At 41.1% G+C, this 14,579-nt stretch overlaps 1 protein-coding gene across 8 annotated transcripts in view; it reads left to right on the top strand.

Annotated features, from left to right (window-relative positions):
* The window catches only part of TRPM3 (transient receptor potential cation channel subfamily M member 3), a 493,595-nt gene that overhangs the window by 399,409 nt on the left and 79,607 nt on the right, over nt 1-14,579 (top strand). For 5 of the 8 annotated variants that reach the window (XM_078061328.1, XM_078061332.1, XM_078061330.1 and 2 more), the window contains 4 exons: nt 889-1,023; nt 5,491-5,541; nt 13,666-13,701; nt 13,865-14,005. In XM_078061328.1, the coding sequence (XP_077917454.1) occupies nt 889-1,023; nt 5,491-5,541; nt 13,666-13,701; nt 13,865-14,005 (363 nt within the window). The remainder of the gene's footprint in view (nt 1-888; nt 1,024-5,490; nt 5,542-13,665; nt 13,702-13,864; nt 14,006-14,579) is intronic. The other 3 variants (XM_078061329.1, XM_078061333.1, XM_078061331.1) reach the window with 1 other exon arrangement.

Raw genomic sequence — 14,579 nt, 5'->3', positions numbered from 1 at the left:
CACAGAGAGGGAACCAAAGCTTTATATAACTGTTCTTGGTTTGTTTCCCTCGACCGACACTACCAAAATTAAAAACTCGGAAAATTGGCTATTGGGTGGTTGGTGCCTAGATCCCTAGGATGCAGCCAGCAGTCTGAGATTTGATTTCTGTGCTGGAATAACTAAAGGGCAATACCCGCACGGACAGGTCTTCTTTAACCCTGTCTTTCCCGCAGAGAGCTGCTGCCCCCCCAACCCCCCATGAAGCCCCTGTCTTTATTTAGTGCTGCTAGTGGATGGCTAGTGTGGAAAGATTTGTCAAGGAGTCTAGACACTGGGAAATTTTCGTGAAATGAATTGAATAAAACCCTGGTAAACAGACCAAAGAACCCAAATAGTTGCTGCATCTCTGCATAGAAATGGGTGAGGCAGAAGCAAGGTAGTCTAACACTTAATTAAAATAAAGAAGGGCCTACTGTATATTTTTTGCTGGGGTCCCTCTTTTCAAGGTAGCAGGGATCTAATTCAGAGCCTCAGGAAGATGAAAAGGAGGACAGCAAAGCACCCATTTTGGCACTTCACTAGTACTGCAGAAGTTTGGTCAGAGAATACAAGGAAAATTCTTGTATACCCTGCATCTTCCTAGGATCCAGAAGAGAAAAAAGGAGTCAAGGAGGAAATGCTTTTGGAACTAGAAAACTTTGAATTCTATTTGCAAAGACAGGTCCCAAAACACAAGCGAGATTGTGGCTGTCCCAAAAGTGGAGTTGGGAACAGTCTTGCTAGCATGTTCTTGGATGTGCTGAAGGTTTACCAGATGTCAAAGGCATGTCTAAACTGTTCGGGTGAACACCAAGGAACTGCATCCCTAGAACCTGGGGCAGACTAACTCAGTGACTTGATTTGCAGGTGGGGTCTTTGGAGCAAGCCATGTTGGATGCCCTAGTTCTGGACAGAGTGGATTTTGTGAAATTACTCATAGAGAATGGAGTAAGCATGCACCGCTTTCTCACCATCTCCAGACTAGAGGAATTGTACAATACGGTAGGACCAAGCTAAGGCACTTTTTATTTTCTCTGTGGTTTTTTTTGTTTGTTTGTTTTACCTTCTCCTGCCCGCCCCCCACATGCCTGTGAGTCTCTTCCCTCCCCTCCAAATGCATGGATCATTTTTCACAAATGTTCCCTTAGACCTTTAGACAACAATGCCAAGTCACCAAGATTCCACTTGTTTTAACTGCTCAGTTGTCAGCATCTAAGGGGGAGAGTTACACGATCACACCAAAAGCTAACATTCTCAGATTCTTACACAAACCCACGAGGCTCTGAAAATTAGAACACAGTGTATGCTGTAAGCCCAGAGGGCATTTGAGGCAATCAGCAGAGGAGAATTGATTTAATTCAAAGTATCAAAGGAGACCGATTAACTATCTCGCACCATCTTGTTATCCTCAGAGCTATGACATTCATTCCTTTTCCTCTATAATAGAATAAAATGTACAATACCCCTTGCTTGGAGTTACCCCAAAATATTTTTTGTGTTGTTTTGTAATAATTTGCTACTTCATTTACTAGGGATACCAAGGAGTAATCATAAAGAAAAGCTATTTAGGAAGTTGTTTATAGTATTCAGTGAGTTAAGTATGTTGGCTCGGAGCTGATACTCACTAAAATCCAATGACGTTTAAAGAGTAGATATTGGAAACTTCAAGAGGGAACAGGCTGCTTGGAGAGTACAATTCAGGAAGGTTAAGAAATCTTTCTTCCCAAAGGTTCTGGACCTACCTCAATAGCATTCACTGCTTGTTCTTTTGTTTTGAATTCCACAAAGGCACATCCCTTTGGATCTCCAGTAGACTATAATGTGGTTTATACTTACATAAAAACAACGTTGCTACATTTCCCAAATACTCTTTCAGTCCAGCTGTGATTAGCATTTTTGGGAAGTAATTCCTATGATACATTAGAAGCAGTATTAAATATGTAAGACTTCTTAATCAAGATCAATAAATTTTTACTTGGAATATTAAAAGAAAGAGTAGGTATTGTTTTCCTGCATTTTACAGGTAGGAAAACAAAGGCCAAGAAGTGAATTGGTTTATTCAAGGTCACAAAACTCCTAAGTAAAGAAGAAAGCCAGTACTGAACCAACACTTCCGTCGTAGAGGTTATTCTTCCCCTCATTTGGAACTGCTTCTCTGTCCACCACCCACAGCTCTAATGAGATAGAGCTTATTGACCTTTCCTCCAGCCAGTGGTGGGTGTTAGGTGGTACCACACTGGCTCTCTCTCCTTCCTGCTGCTGGAACTAGAAAACAGTTTAGCAGAGCAGCTCCAGGTGTCTGTTTCCTCCGCAGATTTTTCTTGCTTCTGCATAGTGACACTTTCAGTACGAATAGACTAAAAATGATAGAGTAGGAGGTCCCAGTTTCTATCCCCACCAAAAGATCAATAATTAGCCCTAGGTGAAATGGATAAATTCCCAGAAACATGCAACTGACCAAATCTGAATCATGAAGAAATAGAAAAATTTTAACAGACCAATAACAAGTAAGGAGATGGAATCAGTAATCAAAAACCTCCTGACAAGAAAAGCCCAGGAGTAGGTGGCTTCACAGGGGCATCTTACCAAACATTTAAAGAACTAACCCCAATTCTTGTCCAACTTTTCAAAAAACTTGAAGAGGCAATACTCCCAAATTTATTTTAGGAGGCCAGCAGTACACCAACACCAAAGTGAGACACTATAAGAAAATAAAACTACAGGCCAATATCCCTGATGAATATAGGTACAAAAATTCTCAACCAAATACTAGCAATTGAAATTCAACAGCACATTGAAAAGATCATACACCATGACCAAATGGGATTCCATCCCTAAATGCAAGGATGGCTCAATATATGCAAATCAATAAATGCACATCACATTAATAGAATGAAAGACAAAACTCATATCATCTCAATAGGGAGGGAGGCAGGGAAAAACAGGCACCCAATTTGGAAAAGAAGAAGTAAAATTGTCTTTGCTGATAACATGATTTTGTATATAGAAAATCCTAAAGACTTCACACACACACACACACACAAAACTGTTAGAACTAATAAATGAATCCAGTAGAGTTTCATGATACAAAATCAACATATGAAAAGGAGTTGAATGTCTATACACTAACAATGAACAATCTGAAAAGAGAATAAAACAATCCCATTTACGAAAGCATCAAAAACTATAAAATACTTAGAGATAAATTTCACCAAGAAGTAAAAATCTATAAAGCAAAAATTATAAGACATTGATTAAAGAAATTGAAGAAGACACAAATAAATGGAAAGATATCCCATGTTCATGGATTAGAAGTGTTAATAATGTTAACTTGTCCATATCACCCAAAGCCTTTTATAGATTCAATACAATCCCTTTCAAAATGCCAGTGGCATTTTTTCATGGAAATAGAAAACACAATCCTAAGATTCACATGGAACTACAAAAGACTCTAAATATCCAAAGCAATATTGAGAAAGAACAAAGGTAGAGGTGTCACCTTTCCTGATTTCAAACTACTTCACAAAGCTATAGTAATCAAGACAGTATGGTATTGGCATAAAAATAGTCACATAGACCAATAGAACAGAGTCAGAAGCTCAGCAATAAACACATGCGTATACAGTCAACTAATATTTGAAAAGGGAGCCAGCTATAAAAACACAGTTTGGAGGATCCTCAAAATATTTGGGGCTGAAGGGTGGGGAAAATGGGAGATGTTAGCCAAAGGGTATAAACTTTCAGTTACAAGACTAATAAATTCCAGGGATCTAACGTACAGCATGGAGTCTATAGTTAACAACACCGTATTGTATAATTGAAAGTTGCTGTGAGATTAGAGCTTTAATGTTTTCACCATAATCAACAACAAAATGGTAATTATGTTAAGTGAAGGATGTGTTAACTAACCTAATTGTGATAAACAAATCACATCATACACCTTCAACTTACACAATGTCTTATTTAATTATATCTCAATAAAGCTAGGGAAAATGGGGTTTTCAGTAAAATAAATAAAATAAAACACAGAGTTTAATGACTTGCATATCAGAGAATCAAGGTAATGTATTTATTCCAATGATTGGAAAGAAGGAAGTAGGAAAGTTCTAGATCAAGAAAGGCCAATAGATTTCATCACCCAAATCAACTGGTGGTGGTTCCCCAGAGAACTCTGTCAAGAAGGATTATGGGACTGCAAATGGTCTCAGTAATAATAAGGAGCTTGCACATGGTCATAGCTGGTAGGCAGCAGAGCCGGGTGTGGAGCCAGGCATTCTGACTCCAGAGTTTGTGTGTTCAATCCCTATATCAGACTGCATTCCTCAGTGGAAAAAGAATTCTGAGAAGGATGTCGCATGAATGGGCAGGGAGTTGAGGTGATACTTAGGATTCGTCTCCATACCTGAATCTGTTCCCACACTGCTGAAGGATTTGCCATCCCTATTTGATATTCTCCAATAGGGTCACCAGATTTTGCAAATAAAAATACAGGATGCCCAGTTAAATTTGAATCCCAGGTAGACAATGAGTAATTTCTAATATGAGCATGTCCCATGAAATATTTGGAATATACTCATACTAAAAATTATTTCTTATTTATCTGAAATTCAAATTTAACTGGGTATCCTGTATTTTATCTAGCATTCCTATTCCCGAAAGATGACAGGGATAGCAAGTCATTTCACATTAGCCTCTCTTTTCCTTCCAAGAGCCTGTGGCTTTTTCTTTAGACTAGATTTGAACAAACTGCTACCAAAGAGTCAAATCCAGCCCACTGCCTGTTCTTGTATGGCCTGCAAGCTAAAAAGGTTTTTTAAACATTTTTTAATGATTGCAAAAAATCAATAGGAGAATGATATTTTGCGACATATTAAAATTATATGACATTTGATTCTCTTTTGGTGTCCATAAATAAAGTTTTATTGATACACGGGCAGGCTCACTTGTTGACATATTGTCTCCAGCTGCTTTTGCACAATGGCAGAGTCGAACGGTTGCAGTGAAAAGTATATGACCCACAAAGTCTAAAATATTGACACTTTGGCCATTCACAGAAAACTTTGCCAACCTGTTTTAGACAATTTCTCATTTGTTATGGGTAATAAACAGGTTGCAATCAGCCATGTGCCAAAGTGTATTTCCAGTGCTCTAAATTGGCCCCTTTTATCTCCACCCTGCCTCAAAACTAGCCCCTTTCATGATGTTTGGGCCCAGCTGTCCACAGGTTGACAACCTCCTTTACAAAGTTTGAACCTAGAATCTCAAACGCTTTTTCTCGAGGAACCACAATCCAAAAATCTGCCAGCGTGTTGGTTTAGAAAAGACAGGTACAACTGAGCAACTACAACAAGGTTCATCTTAAAGAACTGTCCCTCCACCGGCCAGAACCCTTCCTTCCAGATCCTTCTTGCCTTACCAATGAGAGCCCCTGACCAGCAAAACCATTTGATTCTTCTTTATTGTTTTCAGAGACATGGGCCCTCAAACACATTGTACCACTTGGTCAGGGATGTCAAAAAGGTAAGAACCCTCTCGACTGCAGGTCGGAGGCCCTGTCTTGACTGCTTCCTGTGATTAGAAAGCGCCTCTGTTTTGCATGAGCTGCCAGAGCGTTCCTGTCTCCCCGAGCTCCCTCATTTCAGGACACTGTGTGTATGTCGCCTTTTAACGATGACTCTGCTTACAATGCAGCTGCGGTTTTACCTCCCGTCTCTGTGGTTTTAGACGCTTTCATGGGACATAATGCTTTTGGATAGCAGAATGCGTAATGTTTTTGGATAGCTTTGCGCCACGCTGCGTGGATTTCTGCCATTGCCCGTTTTCTTCCATATGCCCCTCACTGTTTGGGGGGCTAGTTTCCATGTTGTCTGACTAACCATAGGAGGTATCTTCATGTCCTAGCTCCTGATGCCATGCGTCACTGTCACTTCTAACGTTATGCAGAGCACAGGAAGCGTAGCTCAAAAAGTCTCAGGGCATCAGAGACAAAAACACGTGTGTGCATTCCATTCTTCTAACACTTTATTTTTTCCAGTAGGTTTTTTCACGTTATCATCTAATTGATGGGGTGGGGCGGGAAGGCAAGAGGTTTGGATCAAGGAGAATTGTTCCCATTTTACAGATACAGAGGCTGAAATGTAAGGAGGTGAGAACTGTAGTACGTGGTTAGGGAAGAGGCAGAATTCAAACTCAGATCCTTTGATTAACAATAATAAAATTTTAGTGACGACCAGGTGCGTGGCACTAATCTAAGCCTGCTGTATGTCGCAGCTCGTTTCATCTTCATGACAATTCTATGAAGTTGAATTACTCTTTTATTATCATTATTATATAGTATGATTCCCGTTTATAGATGAGACGAGTGAGGTGCAGGGAAGCTATGTTTAATCTTAGCTAAGTGCTTGTTTTTTTGCTCCATTTGATCTCTCTCAGAGGTAACTTCATTCCAAATCCTTGACAGCATTCCCAGAGACTGCTGTTTTTAACTCCAAAGGAGGAAATAGATGGGGGCACTTTTCCCACCCCCTACACATACGTATCCACACCCACCCACCACTCACCAAAGCCTGTAGGACCTACTCAGAGGAAGCTACAAAGTAAGGTCAAAAATAGAGTACGACTCCTTCATCTCATATGGAGTCATTGTCTAGAACTTCCCTTAGGTGTTTCCTGATGCCATGCGTCAGGAAAGGCCAAGTAAAAGTCCTGGGGCTGCTTAGAATGTTCCTACTAACCAACTAGACCTTTACCAGTAATGAGTAAAGGGTAAAAAAAACAAACAAAAACCTTCTGTTGGCTCTTGGAAACTTTCCTCTCGTCTCTACACAACCTTACTGAAGGATTTTTCATCTGTGTGAGCGAGTGAAGCCTGGTGTTCTTTCAAAGCAAGAGAAACAAACGCTGTGCAATCTACACATCCAACCCAACCACCACTTTACCAAGATCTCCTCTTTCCCTGATCGGCCCCATTTCGAGCCAGAAGCACATCTGCCCTCAACAGAGCCCTTTCCCTTACCCTCAAGCCTTCCAATATTGTGTAATTTATCCTGGCTTAGAATTGCCTGGAAACTAGGGGGAAGGATCTCAAAAGATTAAGTGTGTACATCTAATGTGGATTCTTTGCCATGATATTTGTCGCTCATGTACAATAAAATGTCCTGAGAGTTTTTAAATGATAAAGAAGATATTATCCCCTCCCCCATCACCTTGAGCTAGTCCGTGTCACTGCAGGAATTGTGAGGCTTGCTGAGGAGACAACTATGCCTTTGTCCCTCAATCTCAGCCAGTGGCCAATTTGAGCCTTCAAATAAAGTCACTGATTCACCTTCATCCCCTAGTTTCTCAATATCTTGCCTGATTTTCAAAGGGATTTTTGCAGTTAGATTTCATTGAATATAAATGATCAAAATCCCTCCTCTTAGGTTCTCTTCCTTGTACAGCTCTGCTTTGCAATATCATCTTCTCCCTTCTGAAATCCCCTTCGCCTGCCTCTTACATTGGCTCATGTCACTTGCATTAGAAGGCATGTATTTTTAAAGTAAGGTTTTTTTTTTAAACTTCTTAGCTAAAGATGTACTTCAAAAGTAATATAAACTAACGAGAAAGAATGGGATGGTAAGGATTTGGGAGGAAGGAGTATTAGGATTGGTCTTATTTTTCTTTCAAGTGTGATCCAAATATTGGAACAGAAATACATAAGGATTCACTTAGGTACTGAATTAGTAACTGGAAAAAGTGATTACAGATGACCCAGTATAGTTCTGAACTGGCTTAGGAACAATTTATCCTTTTACCTGGGAAAAGAGACTGCCAATAAGGTGGGGAGAAACAGACAGCCTGTTTTTCGTTTCTTCCCTTGGGAAGAGAGAGGAACAGGAAAAGCAGACTCCTGTTTACTTCTATGATAAAGCTGAGCCTCTGACTTGGACAACAAAAAGGTATAACAATGGGAGCCAAAGGAGCTGGAAGTCTCTACGTTTTATGTAATATGGATGAAGGGAGCTAAAAATGAGGGGTTTTTGTGTTTTCTCAAGAAGTAAATGGGAGAGGGGTGCCTAGGTGGCTCAGTTAGTTAAGTGACTGCCTTCGGCTCACGTCATGATCTCAGGGTCCTGGGATCGAGCCCCGAGTTGGGCTCCCCGCTCAGCGGGGAGCCTGCTTCTCCCTCTCCATCTGCCTCTCCCCCCACTCATGCTCTCTCTCGCTCTCTCTCTCTCAAATAAAAAAATAAAACCTAAAAAAAAAAAAAGTAAATGAGAGAAATTAACATTGGTTCTCATCTTCCTCAGGTGGTTTCAGATGACTTCCAGAAATTTAGGCCAATGCGATACGCAAAGTCTACAAAAGCTAGGTTTAAAATGCTAAGAAAATCTTGGGCAGTTTAAGCAATTTTCAAAATTAAGGAACTTGATAATTAGCATGTGCTTTGTGCTTTATGATTGTAGGACTTTATGTTACCTATTAGTTGATGTGATCTGTGACAAAAAAATATTAACCAGTAAGTGATGAGCCCTGGTACAAAATGCTACTCCTATGTTAGGATCATAGTTCTGAACCTTAAACATAGTGTTCGATGATATATCTGGAAAATCAAATGCAAGTAACTCTTAGGAATCCAGGCAATGCATTTAGGAATCATCAAACGGTCCCACGTTAACAGCATGATTATCTCCAAGTCCTACTCTCCCTTGATATCAACAGAACTGAGTTTGGAGAACTGAATCTCAAATTAGTAATTTCAAGGGAACAATCTAGGAGCAAGGAGGTAAAAAGTTGGTTATACAGCATCAATCAGAAATTTAAAATGAGAGAGTCCAGCCCAGTTCCTGGAACTGCTTTCCTGCATAAATCCATTGGATGCACCAACGCGACATTAATCCAGAGCAGCCCGAGTCTGTCTGCTTTTCCGTGAAATCTAACTTGCTATTTTTAGAAGCTAACTGTCTGCTCGATTTGTGCCTCTATATGTTTTAAAGTACTAGTTTTTCTTTCTTAACTTAAATGTGCTAATACTTCAGATGACCTGTACTATCATCTCCCACCAAGGGAGGGTGATAGTTGAGTATTATATAGAAATAGCTGTGAAGTTATGATAGTTTAAAATTCATTCACATGGGAATTAAGACCCAGAGCTTTGGCAGAATGAAAGGGTGGGGGAAGAATTTAAGACACTCTTTGGATAAAGAAAGGACATTTTGATAATCCCATCTGCCAAATTCATGCAGATTTGCAAAAGCATTTTTATTTTTTAAAAGATTGCCTGGTCTATAACCAAGCTGAACATTGCGGAATGTCCTCTTTTCCTTGAACTTTCACCAAAATAGACTTTTGCCCACCCTTCCTTGGTAAACCCAACAACCAGCAATCATTTTACACCCTACATACACCGGAAGGAAGCAATTTTGTTTTGAAGGCTTGTTAATAAGTTTCCACAAAATGTGTTTCCTAAACAGCTGAAATCTGATAGTGATATCATGAGCTGACTTCTGAAAAAGAGTATATTCAGAAGAGCAGATCCAATACATGCATTTAAACTACTCTTTTAATTAAAAGTCATCTTTAGGATGGCATGGATTAAAACTTAGCTTCAGAGAAGTAGCTCATGGCATGAGAAAAGGGGACAACATTTTCAGGTTGTCAGTTTGTATTTACTGATGGAGCCAAAGTTCTCTGTTTCACTCTGTGGATCAAATGGTTTGAGTCACATGGCTTGCAATGTGTTGTTGAGGCATGAAAGGGGACATAAGTGTTCAGGCATTACCAATTACCAAAGTAATTACCAAAAGAGGGAGGAGGGAAGAACAGAAATGACAGAAGGAGCATTACTCCAGTGTCGTCGTTGGCTTCCTATTTGAAAAGCACCCAAGCGAAGGAAGACTCCTCCAGAAGGTTTTTGGACATTACCTGTGGTATGTGAGGTGCTGTTCACTCTCTCTGCTTTTTCCAAAGGAGGTGGATGTGATGTGCACAACACCATTCCTGTCTAGCCCTTTACCGGTCCCTGTCTCTGAGCCCTCAGCTCCACTAACCACATTTCAGGGGCAATGAGTAGAAACTACGTCAACCCTGCACACTCTGGACAATAATCTTTGCCCAGTGCCCGGGCAGCATAGAAATAAGAGCTGCCCTCCAGGTAGTGGTCAGACAATTGGACCTTTAGAAATAGACATGATCTTTCGAAGTAACTCTGTCCAAAGTGCCTGTTTTCAGAGTGTAAACTGAGGCACAGAGTAAAGAAATGATCTGCCCAGGGTCACAGAAAGGCAGAGCTAGGACCACAGTGCAGCCCAGTGCTCTTTCCACTGCGGGGTCATACTGCAGGCTGTTCTCTGCGTCTTTGACATCTAAGGTCACAGGTGGCCAAGGCCGTCAGTCCGGCACGTCAGACATACCCCAGTGCTCCCAACCCCTTCAGAGTCATCCAGGACAGAGATATCACAAAAGGCTCAAATTGTACCTGATTTTATTAATTTTATGAAAGCTATTTCTTCCTCCCCAAAAGATTTCCATTCTTCCTAGTAAAAATTGTGAAACTAATTTCCCTTAATTTCTGTGCTTTCAAAGCCTCTGGGGGGTTAAAAAACAAAACAAAACAAAACAGAGCAATCAGTCTTGCAGGCTTTCAAACACATTACTTGGTAAAGTAAGCTCTCCCTCCTCCAGATATCACTTTAACAAGGGCATCTGACTCTGACTCTCTCCTGATTTCCAAATCCTCCAATCTGCTATATTCATTTACATCGCTTTCTTACACATATAAAACAGAACAGGCAGGTAAATGCTGGTGGAACCGCCATTGGCTTTGGTCAGGTGAACATCGTCCCCTTGTGGTCAAACAGAAGGCAGGCCAGTTCCTTTAAGGCCTTCGCTCCAAGCTGGGCAGAACCCAGAAGGTTCATTGAATCCCTTCTCTGGCTTGAGACCAGATCCTGTATAAGTCACTTCAAAATAAGCTTTACATGAGAAGTTCCTACAAAAAAAGATTCCAGCATCTTCTTTGGTAGTATATAAACCTAATAGCCCTTTATGAATAAAATCATTTGCAAAAAACGTTTTCTTTGCCCCTCTCAAATTTTTATTATTTTGCATTTTACCATGATCACTTTCCTGATAACCCCCACTCCTTTAGACAATCCAAAAGCATAATTATCGCCACTCACTATTGGTCTTCAGGCAATATTGGTGTCTTGTTCTTAGAATTCAAACTGATGTTCACACATTGGTGTCTCAAAAGAAAATCTATAGGGGTTAGGTTCGCTGTTACTCGTGTGTTTTAAATTTAGAAAATTCTTACAGGATTGAAAATGGGCACAAATTTGTAGACTTGCCATCCTGCTTTTCGACAGCATCACACTAAATCTTGTAGGGATGTTTCTGCAACCTGGTACTTGAGCATCATAGACCATAGAGGCCATCGAGCTCCACCCCTGGTACAGGGAAGAAAACTGAGGCTGAGGGAAACTGGTTGATTTATGAAGGACAGACAGAAAGAAACCCAGGGCAGTTGATTCTCGGCCAGTGTTCTTTCCCCTGCCTGCCTCACAGTGCCCAGGAAAATAACACAAATGCAGGGCCTCCTCTGCAGGTCATCCTTATGGGAGCCAAATGCAGAAGAGAGGAGGCCGACCCACGCGTGTCCAGCCTCTCAGGCTCCTCTACTCTTGAAATAAGAGGCCTGCCTAACCGTCGGGTACAGCCCATCGAGACAGAAACTTGCAGCCTTGTTCACCTGCCCCCAAACAGTGGAGAAAAGCAGTTGCATGAGGAATATTTTTAAACTGTTTCATGTTTATGGAAAGGGCAATCCATGAACAGTTACCATCTTCAAACTTTCTCTAAGTTCCCTTTTCTCTGTTTTTGCCACACTTTGCATAAAGAGGTCAGGCAGGTGGCCTTTTCTGATGGCCCGCAGGGAGCTTCCCCTTGCCAGTTCCATTAGACTGATGAGCTGGTCCTCAGAGGAGATTGTGAAATTCTGAGCATGGCGGGCAGGAGAATAAGGCCATTTTTATGAAAGGACGTTTCGGCGGGGGTTCTGATGAGCCAAGCTCAAGGATGGGAGGGGTTCTCTGCCTCAAGGTGCTTCCACCACAAATGCGACCAACCGCCTTCCCACTGTCCCATTGTGCTCAGCTGGCTCAAATAAGGTCCCCCGAGCCTGCTTTGTGCCCCAAGCCAAGGGAGAGGTAGAACCTGATGGGTAGGAACTGGTCAGGGGCAGCAAGCAAGTCTAGAGGGTAGCACTAGGATCTCCTATGCTTAGGCTGGTGCATGAACTGCTATCCCTTCGTTCCTACCCCACTGAAAATACCGACAGAGCGATCGGCGTATTTCAAGTCAAGTTTCCACAGTGACATGGGGCTATCCCAAACACGACAACTCATAGACTGTGGCTAGTTAGTTGTGTTACTGACAAGAAAACAGTACTGAGAAACCTGAAACTGAGACTTGATCCCAACCACATCAATGAATGGCACTGTTTTACTCATTCACATCCTGAATGCCTACCACACACCAGTCACTATAAAAAGGCACCTGGGAATACAAAGATCAATAACACCATCAAAGCTATAGGTTTGATGGAAGGATACAGTGGGCCTCCTCTAACCCTGAATCCCCTTCAAATGGATGCTGTTGGCCATAGCAAAGCTGAGTAAGGATAACTGAAAACGTACCCTTGGTTCCGCAAAAACAAGTGAAGCTCATTTCCTAATGACAATGTTTATACACCATGAATTTTCCGATTCTGCCATGTGAGCCCACCTGACCCACCTTATTTAGTACAAACTTCATCGTATCTCAGAATCACCTGGGGAGCTGATAAAGCTCGTAGAAGCCCATACATTGAAGCCAGTCTTTTGTGCTGTCACCAAGTTCGCCAGGTGATTCTGATGCCACCAAAGGTGGAAAGCCACCACCATGGCTATGAGCCGCTTCTGTGAAGTGGCAGAGATCTCACACAGCATCGGAGCGCCCTTTTGATGTCGAAACCAGTAATGAGTAGACAATGTTAAAACCTCTTGTGTTTTTGCATGTATATATGCAAGCAGCTAAAACTTACCCTATCACTCTCTTAAACACAATAGTGTTTAAGAAACACTATTCTCTTTGAAAGAAAATATCCAAAACCTCCTTAATTCCAGGAAAACAAATATTCCCTCAATAAAATCTCTTCTCATGCCACCTCCTTTCTCTTTAACCACAAGGGGTGCTCATAAATGACTTCACCCTGACATCCATCCACTCTCCTTTTATGAAAAAAGTGCTCATTTTTTTTTTCATTGTTAATAGAGGTTTTGCCAAGGAACTCTAAGCATATCCCACCTGATGTAGGTCCTGGTAATAACAATCATCTTCTGGAAGGAGTCTTCATTTAGTGAGTGGGAAGAAGTAAATGATCAGCAGGAGAGTGGTAACAAGCCTGGGTCAGAGGCAGAGCAGAGCTGGGAGGGGGCCCAGGGAACGCTTGGGGAACCGAGTTGCTAGCGGCTGGGACTCAGAGCATTTGCCATGTCAAGCCTTGTGTTTTTTCTGCTACACTGGTGTTTTTTTCTCCCCAGCTGAAGACTTGAATAAATATTTTGATTTTCTGTTATTGCCGACGATTACTGCATCTTCTTATTTAACTTATGTCTTCTTTCCAAGCGAGAATATCCAGGTTTCGGTTGGATCTATTTTAAGGTGAATTAATTAACCAGCATAATACTACATTCATATGTTTCTTAATTCATTTTTTTGTACTCTAAAATAGTTACAGAACACATGGCATCGAATCCCTAGTAAACCACGCTGTCTTTTGGATTTGTTTGTGTGTGTGTGTGTGTGTTTCGTTCTTCCCTCATAGGGGAACCTGCCCCCAGACTATAGAATCAGCCTGATTGACATCGGCCTGGTGATCGAGTACCTGATGGGCGGGGCTTATCGCTGCAACTACACGCGCAAGCGCTTCCGGACGCTTTATCACAATCTCTTTGGCCCCAAGAGGGTAAGTTTTGCAGCAAGTTCCCTTTTCTGGACTCCTGGGAGGACTAGGGCGGGACACATTGGGGAGGTGGCCTCCTTATCTCCAAGGGGGAGATCAGATAAGAAGGCAACTGGCCCACCCACCTCTTCCTTCTGCCATCAAATCCATTAAAAAAAAAAAAAGCAATGTATTGGGTGATACATCCTTTCTTTTCCTCACTAGGTCCAGTTAAAATCAGAAACTGGCACTGGGAGTGAGCCTTAATGATCAGGGAATAATAATTAAATTCAAATTAATCTTATCTACCTCAGTCGTTTTCAAGGTTTTTGGTATTGGGATCTATTTATACTTTTAAAAAATTATTGACGACCCCAAAAAGCTCTTATTTATGGGAGTTCTATCGATCACTATTATCGTGTTAGAAATTAAAGACTTAACAATATTTATTAATTAATATTAATTCATTTTAAATTAATGTAAGAAGCCCATTACATGTTAACATAAATGACATGTTTGTGAAAAATAACTATATTTTCAAAAACAAAAATTGGTGGTAAGAGTATCATTGTTCTACATTTTTTGCATATTTCTGTAA

Source organism: Halichoerus grypus, chromosome 14, assembly GCF_964656455.1.
Source record: "Halichoerus grypus chromosome 14, mHalGry1.hap1.1, whole genome shotgun sequence".
Taxonomy (NCBI): Eukaryota; Metazoa; Chordata; class Mammalia; order Carnivora; family Phocidae; genus Halichoerus; species Halichoerus grypus.
This window is presented reverse-complemented; position numbering and strand designations above follow the sequence as displayed.